A 17,408-nucleotide genomic window follows, 5' to 3' on the forward strand; every position below is an offset into this window, starting at 1 on the left:
CCCCGCCATTCACCGCCTCCATTGGCCGCCGCCGCGCTTGGCCCCGCCCCACCGCGCTGCTTATGCCCCGCGCCGGCTCCGTGCTCGCTCCCCAGGGCTGGTGCCGAGGCCGCGGCGGTTCCTGCGGCTCCTCGGGGCTCGACCCGGTACCGAGACCCGCGTATCGCTGTCCCCCTGGCTGCTGGCGGCGGCGCCGCCCGAAGTCTGTGGGTAGCGGCACCTCTGGGGGGTCTTTGGGGTGAAGGGGCCTTGGGTTTAACCCCCCTCACCCTCCCCCAAAGGATTTTGGGGGGTTCCCACCTTTCTGGGGGGAGAATCCCCCTTTTTAAAGTTTTTTGGGGATAGCGTGGCTTGCCCCTATCTTGGGGTCACCCTTTCCCTGTAAAGATTTTTTTAGTGCTTGGTTTTGCCCCTTTTTGGGGGTTCTCCCCCCTCAAGAGGATTAGAGCACTGAGTTGGACTCTTTGGGGTGATTCCCCCCTTAAGGGATTTTTTTTTTTTTTTAGTGGGGTAGTTGCATTTCCCCTCTTTTGGGGGGTGATTCCTCTTAAGGGTTTTCAGGGCACTTGATTTTGCCTTTTTTGGGGGGTTAACTCCTCCCCCCGTTTAAGGCTGTCTTTTGAGGCCCACGGATGCCCGTCTGCCGGCGATGCTGGCCCCTGCGGAGGAGCGCCCAGACGGTGCCATCGACGGTGACGCTGGTGTCGCGCTCCCGCCAGCGCCCAAGAGCGGCAGCGCCCGCAAGGTGAGGCCGGTGGCAGCGAGGGGATGTGATGGGTGATGCGGGGACCCTCCCTGGGCGGCAGAGGTGGCTCTGGGGGGTGGTTCAGACCTGTCCTGGAGCCCAGATCTTGCTGGGGCCGTTTCGTGTTGTTGCAGGGTGACCCAGTAGCCCGTGACCCAGTAGCCCATGACCCATCTCCTCTTACCCCCTCTTCCTCATCCATCACCTCTTGCTTGCTCCTTGCTGCCTCCTTTGCAAGCCTCTTGCAGCCTCATCTTTCTACCTGTTTAACACTCCTCTCTTGGCTTTTCCTTCCTTTTTTCTGTTCCTTTTTGCCTCTAGGAAGCCAGGTCAGCCCGGCAGAGCATCGTCTCCTCTCCCACTTGTCACCGGAGGTAACTAGCATGCGAGGGAAGCCCGTGCACCCGCCACATGTTTGCTCTTGTGGGTCGCTCAACCTGTGTTTGTGAGCAAAATGGGGCTGATAAACCACCTGCTGTCACTCATAACTGCAGAGTGAAGCCAGTGGGGGTTATCCATGGGTTGACACCGGTCCTTGGGGCTCAATGTGACTTTCCACTGGGTCTCTTGGGTGTTTCAAGGAGTACTAGTGGTTGTACAGCAGTGATAAGGCAGGTAAACATTGGCTTTCAGGTCTACTTTAAGTGTCTCCCGTTAGCTCCCTCCCCTGGGAGGGAGCTTTGGAGACCTGCAGTAAATTCTCCTTGTAATCTGATGCCTTTCACAAGGATATAATTTTAAAAACTTGTTCTCCAGCAGAGAGCCAGCGCTCTGAGCTCTTTCTGCAGCCCTGTGGCAAGGAAAAGAAAAACCTCTTTCATTTTCTGGAGGTGTCTTTTTCCCCTGTGCAAGGGTTGAAACTGCAGCTTGACAAGGATCAATCTGATCTCAAGTCACCTGTGCTAATGTCCAACCTTTCTGTCCTCAGCTAAAGAGGCTGCAACCTTAAACCAGGTTGGAGCTTACCCAGAGCCTTGTCTAAACAGCAGGTGCTGCTTGCAGGGCAAGATCGGCAGAGCATCTCTTCCCATCTAGTCCACGTGCCGTTTCCTGTGTGTGAGCAGTTGCCTTGCCCAGTTTTAACCTCTTGGATGGTAACGCGGAAGAGAATAACATAGGAAAATGTTGCAAACCACTTTTTTTTTTTAAAAAAAAAAAAAAAAAAAACCCTGGCAGAGGATATGCAACATCTGTCATAACATGATGATTTTTTACCTGAAAAAAGCCCCTGATTAGATTCCTATTAGAAGTATCAGTTTAGAAGTGGGGGAAAAAGGAAAAAATCGGTCCTGAATAGTTGTTTTTGTTGTGTGCATTGGAGGTTGTGGATGTGACTGGTGTTTATTATTTTGGCAGGGGATTGCAAATATTGCTGTTATCTTCTGCTGGGGTTAACGTGCTGTAGCCAGGATTTAATACATCTGTTTCCTGCTGGCACCCTGCCCTGTGTTTCATGACATGCAGGCAACCTCAGGCATCTCCCCATCTCCCCAGAGCCACTGCAGGTTTCCAAAAAGGAAAGTGGGGATTCAGATTTGTGCAGGTCAAGCTGTTTGAAAAGCTAAATACTCTATTTTTTTTTTTTTTTTTAATTCCCTCACCCCTCCTTGTTGCTTTTGCTCAGTACATTAGCCGACAGCCAGGACATTTCTTTGGAAAGTTTAAAACCCTTAATCCTCTGCTCATTTGTTAAAAGGCCATGTGATGTAACCATATTCTCAATAAAGGTTTTAGAGGTCTTAGCTGGTAATGTCTCCCACAGGAAAAAACAGCATTGAGCTAGAGTGCTTCATGAGATTAGTTTCACGATAGCAATTTTTGTATATAAACAGATGTTTGTGGTGATGGCTCTGGTGACCCAACTGTTGTCTTAGTGGCAGCCTGTGTTTTGGAAAAGAACTCGGTTGGTAGGAAAATTATCCATAAACTTTTTAAAACAAGGATTTGGGATTGCTTTTTGCGCATGGAGTGGTCTCCTGTGTTTCCTTTTGCTCTTTCTGGCCCACTAACGTGGGCTAAACTGGGGTCACTCAGCCCCTTGCTCTGTGTTGTCCTTGTTCAGAAACTCGGGGACTGCAAAGAGCAAGAGTAACCCCAGCTGATGCTCTGACTCTATGGAGATAGTGGTGTTTTCACGCTAGCACTGTTCAAAATGAGCTGGAATTCAGGAGGGTAGTTAGTTGTCCTCCTTGCTGTCAGCTTTCCATCTGCAGACCCTACTTAAAACATCCCTTTTTGGGTGACAAAACGTCCTATGTGCTTATGTCAGAAAGTAAAGCTTTCAATCAGCTCTTGTAGGCAATTGCTGGATAAAATTTGGAGTAAGAGCAGACTGAGGTTACCCCTGATCTGCAACCCTAATCCCATGAGTATTTCTGTTAAAAACGGTGGGGTTTGTGTACCATGGCAGTGAAGTGTCAGCGCTTCCTAGCAAAACGTGCTGTGTGTCTATAGATGTTAGTGTCACCTCTGAGCTCTTGTCTGCAAGCAGGAATTCTGCTTTTTCTAACTATAGTGCTAATCTTCTGGATCTGAATTTCACAGGATTTGAGAATGAAGAGCATAAGAGCTACCTTTCACTTGCTGAATGTGCACTGGGTCTCCTCTGAACGTCTGCTGAATTAAGTTTGCTTTTGACTGCTGTTTTCTGACCCTTCCAACTCCTGACCTTTAATTGCTTTTTTCATCATTCCTGCTAGAGTTGCTGGGAATGATTTCTGAACAAAACCTGTTGGGTTTTCCTGAGCTTTAGCCCTCGTCCTTCAGGTGCTGTTAAATGTAAACCAGTGATGCTGGTTAATGGCTCCATGGAGTGGGATTCAGTATAAACTAGTTACCCAAGACTTGCTAAACTGAGAACTCTGAAGGTTGGAGACCCTCAGAGTTAGCACCAAAATGAGTACAGCACCAGCCTTTCCAATGACTCTGATCCATGGTCCATCCTGAAGCAGTCTCCTCTTGGATGAGAGGAGAATTTAGGTGACATGAACCATTCGGTCCACTAAATCTACCGTGGCCACCAGAATGTGATATCTGGAGTGTTCCCCTTATGACTATCAGGTGTAAAAGAGACTGTTGAGCTCATCTTGTAGCCTGCTTTGCCCTTGCTCTATGTTTTCTGTCATGGCCGTGTGCATATAGAAATAGCACCTGGAGTGGCTTCTGGAAATAGCTGGGGTAGAAGGAGATGAGATGGAGGTGAGTCACGCAGAGCCAGACTTGAGTAGATCTCCTGGAATTTTGTCCAAGCTGTATATTCCTGCCTGGGGCATCCAGCCTCAGCAAGTGATTGGTGCCATAGGGGAACAAGATGATACTCGAGAGAGGTTGACTGGGTGAAATCACCCCCTAAACTGCCTCTCAGAGGAACTGACCTACATCCTGTCCTTTCCCTGGGGAAAGGCTGAGATGTAGCACTTTGATGCTTTTTAACTTCCTCCCTTAGAAGAAAAATGTAATAACCTGTCTGTTCCCTTGAAGGGATAATTTTATAAAATTGTTTTTTTTAAGAGAAATTCCCCAAGACTGCAAATTGTATCCAGAATGTCTGGGGTAATATGTAAGTATAGCAATGTAAGCTGAGCCTTGTGGCTCACTGTAAATGCAGTTGGTCCATGCTGAAGAGCTTGGCATCCTCATGGCGTCCAACATCTCCTGAGTCAGCATAAGAAGTGGAAACTGAATTTGCCTGATCCTGATATTTGTCCAAATTTCCTGAGTTCTATTTTTTTCTGGCCTTAGAAAACTGTGTTGCTCTTTGAAAGATTCAATAAGGCTGATTTTTTTTTTTTTTTTTTTGGATCAGCACCAAGAGTGCATGAAGTTACAAGTCTGTGCATTGTCTGGCACTGAGTGGAGATTTGCTACCACACGTGTGCAGTGTGTGACCCTCAGCTATAAATCTTGGGGCAGATAATTCTCTTATCAGGAGAATGGGTGCCACCCTGCTAGAAAAGGAGGGTGTTACAGAATATGCTTGATTTATCTGAAGCACTGATTCACCCTTTGCTGAGATTCATAATGTTGGTCTCTGCAATATATAGATATTTATATAATTATATTGTGTGGTAGTGATATAGGACAAACTGGTGCCTCACTGTCCTACAGTGATCTCCTATAACTTCTCTGTCCTTGTGCACAATATATTTTATTTGGAGATAGGTTCGCAGCCGAGCTTGGCACCACATGTTATTGTGACACTCTTGGTATGTCCTGTTCATATATGTGATTTAAACATATTTTGGTTTCACCAGCTGTTCTGTGGACATTCTCAAGCCTTTCAATTCATAACACTCATCACCAGGAGTGTTATGAATCTTGTGGCTAGAAAAAGTCCTAAATATTAGACTATGTGGTTCTTTCGTGATGCAGCCAAACTCTAGCTTACAAGTAGCTTTGGCTGGATCCTGGTTTGGGCTGTAACTAATCTCATAGCTACAGATCCTGTTCTGATTTCTATTTTGAGTAGATCTGTGCCTGGTTTATACGAACACACTCTCAAATCGCATCCGCTGCTTCAGACAAGGATTCCGTGGCCGCTGTAAGCAACACAAGTTACATTTCCATTTCTCTGCTGCTGGTAACTGTAGCAGCACATCCTTGGATCACATTTTCTTTTCTCACAGATGTGTCATGCTGACAGCTCACAGCCACCCTTTGATCACTTAATGTGCTCGGCTTTTGTTGTTCCCAATTTGCCTCCAGCTGCCAAGCACCTATTTTCATAGCAGAAACTCTGCAGCAGAAATTAGTTGCTTTGTGTGTGGTGGCTTTGCTCTTTGGACTTGCTGGCCTCCACCTCTTCCAAGAGGTGGTTGTGGTTTTACATTATGAGCGCCAATAAAAAAGGTCACAAATTAGACAGGAGGTGTTGCCGCCTCATGAGATTCATCTTGTCTCTGGGTCTTTATGGTTCTGGAGACCAGAAGTGCAAAGTGCATTTGATCATCTGTAAACAAACATTCCCTAAGGACTTTTGGGAGGAAGCCTAACCACATAATTGCCCTATTTAACACCCCACAGGGACGTACATAAACTGGGAGAAGTGTTGGCTTTGGGAGTTACCAGCATAATTGCATCATTATATATGTTCCCTGCAAAGGCAGGGTTAAAGCTGGCAGAAAACTTTGAGTTTGCTCATAAGGGGCCCTATTTGTCTTGGCCACCTCTGGAAGAGCCCGTCTGGCCTTTTCTTACCTGCGTGTAGAGCCTGAGCACTTTCTGTAACACGGTTTTCCTTCCACGCTGCGTATTAAATGTAGCATTTGGCAGGTTTCTTCCAAGCATGGAGTGGCCTTGCTATGGTAATACTGGCTTGAATCCTCCTCTGAGCAAGGCAATGAGCTTCAGAGCTGGACCCAAGTCATGTAGCTTCATGGCCCACATCTCATTTGTTTTCATCCTTTCTTAACATACATGTTACTTGGTGTGCATGCAGTCTGTACTGTTCTGGTTTATAGGCCCTACACAGTTTATGGCCTCCTGTTGATGGGTAAGTTTTGTGCTCACCTATTCTAAAGCCTTTTAGACTGGAGTTCTAAAATGTCATGTTCCACCTGACTTCACAGGCACTCAACTTTATTCTTGTACCAATGTCCCTGACCATGCCTGAAAGCCCCCAAAACTATTTGAAAACAACAAATAGCCTGCTTTCCCCCCCCGCCATTCTTCTGACCCTAAAGGATTTATTTGGAGAGTTTGCGCAGAGAAGAATTAAAGCAAGGAAAATCCCTTTTAAAGCTTGCAAGAGCTTTTTTTATTGTGGTGTTTTATGCCCTCTTATGTAAAGCATACTTAAATCTGTTGCTACATTAGAAACTGCTGTGGCTTTTAGCTTGTGGTTGCAACTCAAAATGGGTTTTGTGTGTTTGAACGTGAGCTCCAAGGGGCTGCACGTGCTTTCCTCTCTGATCTCCCCTAGCACTCCCCTTTTGATTAGAGGTGGTCTCTGCTTGTGGTGGTGTTTCCTTTCTCTCCTCTGTGAGCTGGCCTGGGCTGAGCTTCTCATTCTGGTGCTGAATTTCCCTTTTGCTTCAAGAGTTGTAAGGAAAAAATAATAATTTCTGAAAGTCTCCACGGGAAGCTGGCGACTAGACGTGGTTGCTTGCTGTGGTGGCCTTGGTGGCACGCTTATGTCGGCACATGCAGCTAGTAATGGTGCTTCAGGGGAGACAGCAAAGCCTCTTGCAGAGAAATTGCTGCAATTTTTGTGGGTGACTGCAGTTACCTGGCTGCATAAGGAGTGAAGAAAGTGTGAGGAGATCAAGTGAAGTCCCTAGGGCAGCAAGTCTCAAGATCCTGACTTGACATCTTCCCAAGGCTTTGGTGTTACATCAAGTGCTCTAATACCTGACTTTCCAGTACCTTTTTTTTTTTTTTTTTCTCTGAATGGGAGTAGCCATCTCATCAAATTTGATTGAAAAGACATGCAGCTTTCAGCTCGGGAGGGAAAAATATAGCTGTAGAAATGATTTAGTTCCTGTTTTTCAGGGAAAAGCCAGGACAAATCTGAACACTGCATCATCCTGCTGCACCTTTTCCCCAGCAGCACTAGGGCTTCCAAGTGTTCCTGGAAGGCATCCCTTCTAATCATGCAGGGAAAGCCAAAATGATTAATTAATATCAGTGCTCCTGAGTTTGAATACTTGAGCAATGCTCTCTGATCAACTTTGGCTTCCAGACCTTGTGGTGACTTGAGTTTTGCCTCCTTGGTGTTGTCTCAAGCTGGGCCTAGGAAAAATGAGGAGCTGCCAGGTTGATTAATTACACTCTATAATTGTTTTTAGTGAAGAGCTTTGAATGCTCTCTTTGAATGCCTTGCAGAGTTGTCCTAATGGCTTTTTACACCTCCCATTTCTGCTGTAGTTGTCCTTCTGTACCCTTGTCTTGCCTCCAGACAAGAATATCTTGTCTGTAGCCTAATGCTTGACTCTCCTGTGTAGTTTTGGCTTGTCCTTCTACATATGCCTCTCTTGCTTCTATCATTTATCCTTGGAGGCTCTTTGGGTCTCCTGCTTGTGCACTCATGTACTTGCTTCTCTTCTCCAGTAAATCTTAAAACACTCTTGATTTCGACCAAGCCTTTAAAAGAGCTAGAGAGATCTCAAAGATGCTGGAAGCTCCTGTAAGAAGAATAAACCAGAGGCTGGGAAGGAAGGATGCTCTCAGCCTCCCTCCCACACAGACATCTGCTCCAGTGCCTCACCTCAGGCTTTGGGATGACCACGGCATTTCTGTGTGCTCCTAGTGTGGGGAGGTCATGGCTGGGATTGCCAGCAGGGAGGTGGAGCTATTTTAGTGTGGAGTAGACAGATTCAGGGAACCAGCCCTTTTGCTTCTTTTACTCGAGATAACGCTTATTTTTCTCCTTTCTGAGGATGCAAATCTGAAATTTAGCTTGACCAGGAACAGGGTTTTTCTCCCTGTCCTCTCCAAGCTCAGCACAAGGTCTCTACTTTTGGAGATTTGACCTTCCAGCATTGCTGTGAGATGGTCAGTGCCCAGTTTCCCCTAACAGGTTGAAAAACCTGTTGTGCTAAACCCTAAATGAAGCTCCTTGGATGCCTTGGACTATGTGGGGATGAAGAACTCCTTTCCAGCCACAGCTCTGTCCTTCTCGGTGTGACCAGGCTAGCTTGGAGCTCAGCCCCTTTTGCTGCCTGTATAAACAGCCTTCCTACCCTCTTATCTTGCTCCTGGCACTTTGTAGACTTGCACCTCTGTTTGCACCTCTGTTTGCTTTGATTGCAGGTGATTAGAAGCAGTACTTTAATGGACAAAACCATGTTTGGATATGAGTTGTGCCAGCCTGTTGCTTGGAAGTGCTTTGTTTGGCTATGGCCCCTCTTGTTCTCCCTTGAGAAAACCTGACACAACCCATCACCTGCCTGCATGCTGTGGGATTCCTCATCCTTTTCCACTTTCTTTTGACACTTTTGAGCTTCTCCCAGGCAAAAGGATGTGTGAGGGGAAAGGGTGGGTTGCCCCACAGTGTGTCTAGAAACTGGACCTTTCAGATGAGGGCATTTGTTCCTCTGACTATCCTGACATTGGAATTTGTGCAGCAGTTGGTATTATCCTTAATGTCCCTTGTAATTGCTCCTCTAGAATAATTGTGCTTCCAGCTTGCTCCTTCAGCCTCTAGTAATGGCAGCAAATTCATGGATTACTGAGAAATACTAAGCCTGTAGACTCACAGACTGGATGGGTGACTTTGATTCCTCAGTCTCTAATATCAGATTTGATCTCATAATTGCTTCATTTAAATGGAAATGTCTGTTATCCCAGAAACTCTTTTGAACTGGACATTTTTTGTTTGACTGTAAATATATTAAAGAGAAATGTTTCTTGCAGACACTGTCTGAAGCGTGCTTAAAACATAACATTTTCCATTCACTACAAATCAAAGCTGGTGTCTTATTTCTACTTTTTTTCACTCAAAAGATTTTTTTCCTTTCCTACCTATCTAGCATTCAAGAAAAAACTTGAACCCTTTCTAACAAATGATTTGTTCTTCCCAGAATCTCACTGGGAAGATGTGAGACCTTCAGTTTTCCTAGAGATGTGACCAAGTGTTGCCCAAGCCATTGGGTTTGTCCATTGCCAACCATTCTGCTGGATTTTCCAAGCAGAATTTCTTTGGAGCATGGTAGAGAAGAGGGACCTGGGGAAAACCCTTCAAGGCTTCCTCTATGAAGTTAGCTGAGAAACTGTTTTTTTTGAGCATGACATGGACCACTGGAAAAAGCAGTTTCTCAGCACTCTCTGGCTCTGCAAGGTCTCTTGGGTGGCAAAATCCCTTGTTTTGAAGGTGAAGGTTTCCCCAGCAATGATGGGGGTAAAGGAATAAACCCTCAGTGAGTAGCAAATTGAGGATTAGAGCAAACAGGTCAGATCGGGGCTGCCGTGTTCCTCATGCTTCATGATGGCTGTTTTGCATCCCTGTGTTTTGGCAACATGGTCAGTGTCAAAGGCATGCAGTTCACCTGGGTGTGATAAAAGCTCTGAGGTCTCCATCTTCCTGAACTACCCAGGGTTGTACCCTTCCAAAAGGCATTTTTTTTTTTTTTTAAATCCAGGGAGCTCTTAGAGGCCTCTTTCAGCTGTCTGAACTGCTCCTCGCACAATAGGAATTGTCTCTGCTTGGGTAGAGCTTTTGTGGCCCTGATTTCAGAGACCCCTTTTTCTCAGCAGCATTTCTGCTTGGAGCATTCCGCAGTAACCTTTTGCCCTCGCAAGACAGAAGGATATTGCCATCTGTTATTTCCTGGAGTTGGAGATTAATTGTACTTCCCTGTCTGCAGCAAGTCTGAGCCGTAGCAAATGAGGCAGGGATGGAATTAATTTACTGTTGTGTGTGACTTGCTTCTCCATTGCGTAAACTCTTGACTTTCTGCCTGGGCTCTATTTTTCTGTAGTTGTCAAGAGTTGCAAGCCCTTCTAAGTGGTGGGATCGCATTTATTTCCAGAGTCGCATTTATTTCCCAGTTCTGGGGTTTGCTGAGCTCATCTGTCCTCAGGATGTCTGTCTGAACTCTTGTGTTGTGTCCAGATGGTCAGACCTTGGAAAAGAGATGTCTAGCTTTGCTGTTGTATTTGGGAAGCTCTTATGGAGTAGCTAAGAGATTGTTGGAAGCAACAGGTGATAGTAGGTGGGAAAACTTCCCCTAAACCTGTGCTGCATCCTGGGATGCTGGACTTTCAATGCCTTCAGCATGTATCTCTCCAGGGCCATACAAATGCATGAAGCAGTAGGGCATCTGAAATATGGCATTACCATCACCCTTGAGTGTTGTGTCTAAGCTGGGTTAGTCTTAGTGCTACAAGGTGGCAAATCTTCAGAGGAAATAAGGATGGAGAGGAGATGCCTCTGCAGCAAATGTCTTGCCTGTATGTTTTGGGGCAGGGTGCATCTAAATGTCTGCGGGGACAGTGTCTGGCCACTGTGCAGTGATCTGTCTCCAGGCTTCAACAATACCTGTTGCTTCCTTGTGCCCAAGCTGGCTCCATGATGCTGCAGTTCAAGCTTGCTGCTGCTCCAACCACAGCTTGGAAATACCTGTGGGAGGGTTGTATCACAAGCCTGCAGCCCTGGACACCCCTGATTTTTTTTCTCCCATATTGGAATTGCCTTGCCTATCATGGGAGATGGCAAGAAGGATGATCCATCTGCACAAAAAGAAGCCCAAAGCCTCTGTGTCTGCATGCATGTGCTGCTCGGGGGCGATGTGGGCCCGCGGGAGGGGGAAAGCCACCGTTGTGCCCTAAGTGACACTGTGTTACTTTCTCAGCAGGGCTGCGATCCCTTCGCGCAGACCCAGCGCAGCAAACTGCAGCACCGCCGCGCGCGCATCAACCAGCAGATCAACAAGGAGATGAGGATGCGAGCGGGGGCTGAGAACCTCTTCAGGTGAGTGCTGGTCCCCAGGACATCTGCCCAGCCCTGGTGGGAGAACACAGTCCAGTAGTGCAGAGGAGAAGGATGAAAAATAGTTTTATCAACTTGTTTTTGTCATACATTGCAGTGAGCCATCACTTGTCCAGACAGCACCTGCTATATTAATGCAGACTGCTTGTTCTGAGCGGATATTTCTGGTTTATTGGTTATTTTCTGAGACCAGTTCCTTGTCCTTCTAGGACAAGGCAGGCTGCCAGACCCCAAACTGTACAGAAACAGCCACCCACTTTCTACCCTGATAACTCTCCTGTGTCTTCTAAGCATGCTCCTCTGCCCCAGTGTCACTATGGACAGACTTATCTCTGCTTCGTTTGACAAGCCTGATCCCCTCTCTTCCGATATGCTCAGCTGTTTTGCTCCTGCCTACTGTCTCATAGGCTCTAGGAAGAACTTATCCGACTTGCCTAAAACACACAATTTTATCTCAGTGTCTGAGAAGTGATGGATGCTGTCACTGCTGGACCTGTCTTGCCTCTGAGTTGGCTCAGTGTGTGTGTGTGTTTTTTTTTTTTTTTTTTTTTTTTCTCTCCTTGACTTTGCAGCAGCTTTCCTGCAACACTTGCACTTTGTTCAGGGCAATGCTGATTTTAAACATCTTTACTTCTTGGTATTTTAGTTTCCTGGAAGCCTGTTACAAAACAAGGTGTGAGTGGATAATAAATGGTAATAGTAGAAACAAATGTTGAATTGAGCTCTGAATATGTATGTGCTGTTTGATACTCCCAGGAAACTGGTCAAATTCAGCTTTGGAAAAATTGACCCAGTATTTCCCCCAGGGTATTATATATCTGAAAATTTGAGTATTATACATCTTTAGTCCAATAACAGCCCTCCCTCTCTTAGGAGGATGCATGTGTAAACACATTTGTGCAAAAGTTGCATGTTTGAATGGCTTTCAGATTGCAGCTGGTGCAGCACAGGTAGAGCCAACTGGTTACTGCTTCCCCCTACTCAGTGGTTGTAAAAAAAAAAAAAAAAAAAAAAAAATGCGTGGGCAGGGTTTTTACAGCTACTTTGCCTCTTCTACCTGAGAAACATTTTTGTAGCTCTTATGTATCTCAGATATCTTATATCTGAGCAGAACTTCCCACATGTACCCAGAGGGCAGGTCTATATTAATGCAAAATAAAGTATCATAAGGCTACTGTAAATTTGCTTATGAGCAGGCTTTCCAGCTGCATATGTGACACTTCCTGCGATGTTACTTCCCTCCTTCTAATAAAATGAGATTAACATTGGTTTTCTTGAGTTTCAGTGATTTAGTGTTACTCATACATGCCTGTTGTACCTAGAGGGAAAGGAAGTTATAGCTGTACCAGTGAACTTTAGCAAGGAACCTCATTTTACAGGCAAAGGAGGTCAGCAAATGGTGCCCCGAAGAGCTCTGATCTTCATGACAAACAGAAACTGGGGGCCTGCAGCCATACAGCTGCTCCACTGCATCTACTGCTTTAATTGGTCAGGATGCTGTAAACTGCCAAAATGCCAGGCCTCATGCCATTAAAAAGGCCTTGAAATCCCCATGTGAGCCATTCCACATGCCTCTCCTTTGCTGAGCGAAGGGGAAATGTACTGCCTCTGCAGGGATGAGCCTGGCTATGGTTTTGGTGTAAATGGCATGAATTGGAGCTGTATGGTACCAGCCACTTTCCATGGAGGATTTGACATTTGTGGGATGTGAGCAACTTTTTCCTCTTAATGCAAAGAAGAGCTGAGAATAATGCAAAACACACCTTAATTGGACAAGGAGGAAAGTCAGCAGTTTGAATGTCTCTCATGGTAGCAGCAATTTTTCTTCCCACAAACTGACTCCGTGTCTGAGCAACATGTGGGTTTGTGGACATTGCAAATTTTGGAGCTTGTGAGACTGGGAAATCTGGGGAAGAAGCAAATTAAAGGTGTGTATATGGCGGGGGGGAATTGTATGCAAAGGGTGGTGGTTATTTTAAGCTTGGGCTACATTGCCCACGTAGAGTTAAAGGAAACTTCTCAATGTCAAATGCAAACAGGAGAAAACTGATTTCCCCAGTTTGGAGTAGAGTTTGCAGCTGAACATGCTGCTTTCTTTGCATCCCCATTTCTGGCTTATGGTTGAGAGGGAAACAAATGTGAAGAGAGAGAAGAGAGGGGGGAAAAAAAGAAAAAAACAAACAAAAAAAAAACCAAAAAAACCCACACACTTCTGAATGGTTCTGCTCAGTGCATCACTCACCTTTCCTGAAGAGGTTGCCATAAATGGTGCACTGGAAAAATGCACGTTGTATTTGTTCAACAGTGCAAGGGCTTTTCTTTGCTAGGCTAAGTAAATGGGCATAGGCAGCGGAAACCCTTTCCATTCCTGTTCAAACACTGCGGCTTAACTAAGTAATCGGGGAGATAAAGGTGTTGCCAATTTCTTTAACAATAAAATGTTCAGAGTTAGCTAAGCAAATCTTCGGCAACTTCACCAAAGGGCTAGATTAGGAGCTGAGGACTTGGTGTGCTCATAAGGAGTTCAGTGTGTGCCCTGCACGGAAAGCATGAACCTACGTAAGTGCAAACTTGCTCCAAGCAAACAACTTTGCTATTGATAATCAAGGCTTGTTCCATAAATTACCTCTGTGAAAGATACTGTGTTCCTGATGCCTGCAAATGCCATTTGTAGAGGATGAAGGAAAATGCCCAAAAGCAACAAGAAGTTTTGAAGTCCAGCCTTAAAAATCATTCGATGTCTGAACTGGATAACAAGCAAAGCTGCCCTGGAAAAAGTCACCTGTGCATGCAAAATTCTGCACAGCAAATTTTGCTGCTTCAGGCTGAAGCCTCTCTTCTCCCTCAGAGGAAGGGGTGAAAGCACTGATCAGAAATATGTTATGTGTGTGCACAGAGGTACCCTGGTGTCAGCCGATTGCAAATTGGCACATAGTAAATGCAGCTTTTGATAGTACTAACTTTTTTTTTAAAAAAAAAAAAGGTCCTAGCTGAAAGCAAAAAGGAGAAATTCTGTTCAACCCAGTTGAAACTGAGCTGTAATGAAAGCAGAGATGCACCTCCCTCCTTGATCTGCAATACATGAAGGACAAAAATGCTAACTAAATACTGGTGTATGTGGTAAGGGGGGTGGTGACTGTGCTGTTACCTTATGGGAAATTGCAGAAATGCTGAAGGATGTTTTAATGGAATGGGCTACAGAGATATTTGGACCTGGTCTGGTTTGATTTTGTTTATTTAAAATAACATGTATATATATATATATATATATATATATAGGTCTTTTGGGAATCCTTGTAAAGGAGCTGGAAGGAGACTAATGGACCAGAGTTTTAAAAGAAAAATATAGGCCTATATTGTGTCCTGAGCTGGGTCAGGGGAAGGCCACTGAAGGTGGCTATCGCTTAAAGTGTGACTCGATGCAACGTGATCATTACTACGTCCCCAAAGGCTGTAGGAGAGCAATATCCCACCCAGCAAAGCTCGTGTGTGTTGTTTTTACTGCACTTTGCTGGGGCCCAGTGTGATTTAGTGCGAGGGGCTCGAGCACGTTTCAGCGGCCAATTGCAGCCTGTCAGCTTTCTGCTGCCGCTGGGTTATCTCTCCCCTGCTTTCTTTTGCAGCAGATAAGAAGGGTATAATCAGCCTGGAAGTTTGTCTTGCCTTGTCTTGCAACTTGCCGCAGCTGAAATCAATCCTGGGTGTTTATATCCCCTGACAGGCAATAGAGGAGAGGGAGGGCAGGGCCTGGCACTGCTCAGGGGTGGCAGGAGGGTCATTTGCTCCCCAAAAGAGCCTTTTCCTGCTTAAGTTGAGGCCTAACCCTAAAATGCCACTTTTATTTGGTGTAGATGGCTGTCGGTGACCCAGTCTGGGAGGACAGAAGGGATGAACGGAGGGCAGGAGTTGGTGGAGGAAGGGTCAGATTAATCCAAGTAGGAATTAATCCTGTTATGAGCTGTGCAAAGCCTCAGCCTCCATTGGCACAGGGTGAACAAGACAGAAAACATGTCAAAAAGCCACTGGAGGGTTTTTTTTTTTTTTTCCCTTTTCCTCCATCCCCATCTGCATTCTAGTGCACTGTAGCATCCACATGTTCCCAAGCTCTATTCTCCTTGGTTTCAGTTCTTCCCTCAACTCTTTCAGAGGCCAAACTGCAAATTTGGAATAGACACCGAGAAAAGTTCTTAAGTTTTTCCCTGCTGCATGAAAAGTTAGATAGAAAGAGCTGATCCTTCAGCATGAGGGACCTTCTGGGTGCTTGTTCCTCCATCTCTAGGCTTCTGAGCAGAGGTCCTGCCATGGCCTGTTTGGTAGCCTGCCTAAATTTTTGGCTTGCTCTTGCAAACCGCAACCTGACCAAATTTGAGGTCTCGTGCACAAGTCATGAGGCTCATTTGGGAGCTGCATGTGGCAGAGCAGTTCCCCAGAGCCTGGTAACAGTTGTCTTGCTTTTTCATCTGGGGACATGTGGAGAAAGAAACAGATCATAATAGCAAAAAAACATCCTCTGGGGCTTCTCCTTCTACCCTGGAGCCACTGAGCGAAATTATCAGGGTGTCCAAAAGCACTTCCCAACCAATGGAGAAACCATGGCCCTGCGGGAGGGTTTGGAACAGCTGCTACATATGGCAGGGAAGAGGGAATGGCATCCTATGGTCAGATAAGTTAATTGCTGTTTATCTGCACAGCCTGGCTTTTATGGGGGAGTTTTGATCTACATGTTATTGTTTTCCAGAGCCACCAGTAACCACAAAGTAAAAGAAACAGTTGCCTTGGAGCTCAGCTATGTGAACTCCAACCTGCAGTTACTGAAGGAGGAGCTGGAAGAGCTGAACAGCTGCATGGACGTGTACCAGAATGACAGGTACATGGAGCTGCCAAGCAGGCCGGGGAGGTTGCTTTGGCGTGGGAAAAGTGGTTGGTTTGGTGGGGATTTCTTTCTTCTTTTTCTTTCCACCTGGCACGCGAGGTTGTTTCTCTTCTGCCCTCAAGGCATCGCAGGGCTGGTGTCACATCAGCACCCATGTCAGTCTTGCTGCTACCCCCATTGCTTCCCTGAGCATCCTGGTGTGTCCCCCTGATCTGATCAGAGTTTGATCCGCTAGTTGGTGGTGGGAGAATTGGAGAGGGATAGGGCACAGGCCACAGCCTGAAAGGATTTGCTCTTTCCTGCTGGAAACCTCCATTGCTTAATCTCTAAAACCACAGGGAGACCAACCCTGACTTTTTTTTCCTAGTAGATATTTAGGATGTGTTTCAGGATGGATTGTGCGTTCTCTGCGTTCTGATATCCTGAAGCCAGGAGCGATGGGTCAGAAGTAACCATCTTGAGCACAGCAGTGAGAATCCCTCACCCCCCACCAAAAAAAAAAAATCACATCAAGTGAAACTGGGTATTTAACAGAAGCAATTAAAACCCTGGCTGCTTAGGTGCCTGACCTCCTGCTCGGGCTACTCCTGCAACGGATTGCTCACTCATTTTTATTTTCCCAGAGAGGCTATTACATTCCTCCCCCTTTCCGAGGTTAGACCTTTCATTAATTGAAGCGTGTTGTTTCTCTGAATCGCTTACCCAGCCACCTCAGCCGTTTGACTCACCGGAGCCGTAATCCTAGCACGCTCGCCAGCAGCAAACCAACGTGCCGGGGCGGCTCAGCACAGCTATTTATCTGGGTGAGAAAAGAAGAGATCCCCGAGGCAGAAGAGACCAGGGACACTGCGGCAACGTGGGAGCTGCAAACGCTCCTTGCCTTCCCGAGACAGCCTTATGGCAAGTCTGTGAACATAGGAAACACAAAGGAAAAGCTGAGGGAGGCTGCGTCTCACTCTCCCTTGAGCATTCACTGTGTCCACAGAGTCTACTGCATCTCTGAGCATCATCCTGGACATTTTCCTTATTCCAGCAATAGACTGGGGAAGTTAAATTGTAGGACTGAGTCCTCCCGTGACACAGGTTTCTTCCTTAAGCTGTTTCCAAGCAGGGGTGCTTGGCCGGTGTAACCAGCCTTATGTTTGCTGTGGTTTAAAAAGAAAGCAACAGCAATAACCCCAAAACCCTGCACAGGCCAAACAAACCCCCTTTTGTTTGCTCTGTAGTATTCGAATCAAGCTGAAATCTCATTAGAGAACGAGTTGTAACCGTTTTTTCATACTAATTATAGCTGTCAGGAGGCTGTTTATTCAGTGGCCGAATGAGAATGAACAGGCTGAGGATTTTCCCATCACTCAATTTTG

At 46.1% G+C, this 17,408-nt stretch overlaps 1 protein-coding gene across 1 annotated transcript in view; it reads left to right on the forward strand.

The window, feature by feature from the left end:
* Positions 1 to 649: 649 nt before the first annotated feature.
* RHPN1 (rhophilin Rho GTPase binding protein 1) overlaps positions 650 to 17,408 on the forward strand; it is a 32,496-nt gene continuing 15,737 nt past the window's right edge. The window contains exons 1-4 of the mRNA XM_088531353.1: positions 650 to 745; positions 994 to 1,119; positions 11,035 to 11,153; positions 15,910 to 16,038. Coding sequence (XP_088387479.1) covers positions 650 to 745; positions 994 to 1,119; positions 11,035 to 11,153; positions 15,910 to 16,038 — 470 coding nt within the window. The remainder of the gene's footprint in view (positions 746 to 993; positions 1,120 to 11,034; positions 11,154 to 15,909; positions 16,039 to 17,408) is intronic.

Source organism: Tinamus guttatus, unplaced genomic scaffold (assembly GCF_059628265.1).
Source record: "Tinamus guttatus ecotype Peru unplaced genomic scaffold, ASM5962826v1 Tinamus_guttatus_pri_ptg000032l, whole genome shotgun sequence".
NCBI lineage: Eukaryota > Metazoa > Chordata > Aves > Tinamiformes > Tinamidae > Tinamus > Tinamus guttatus.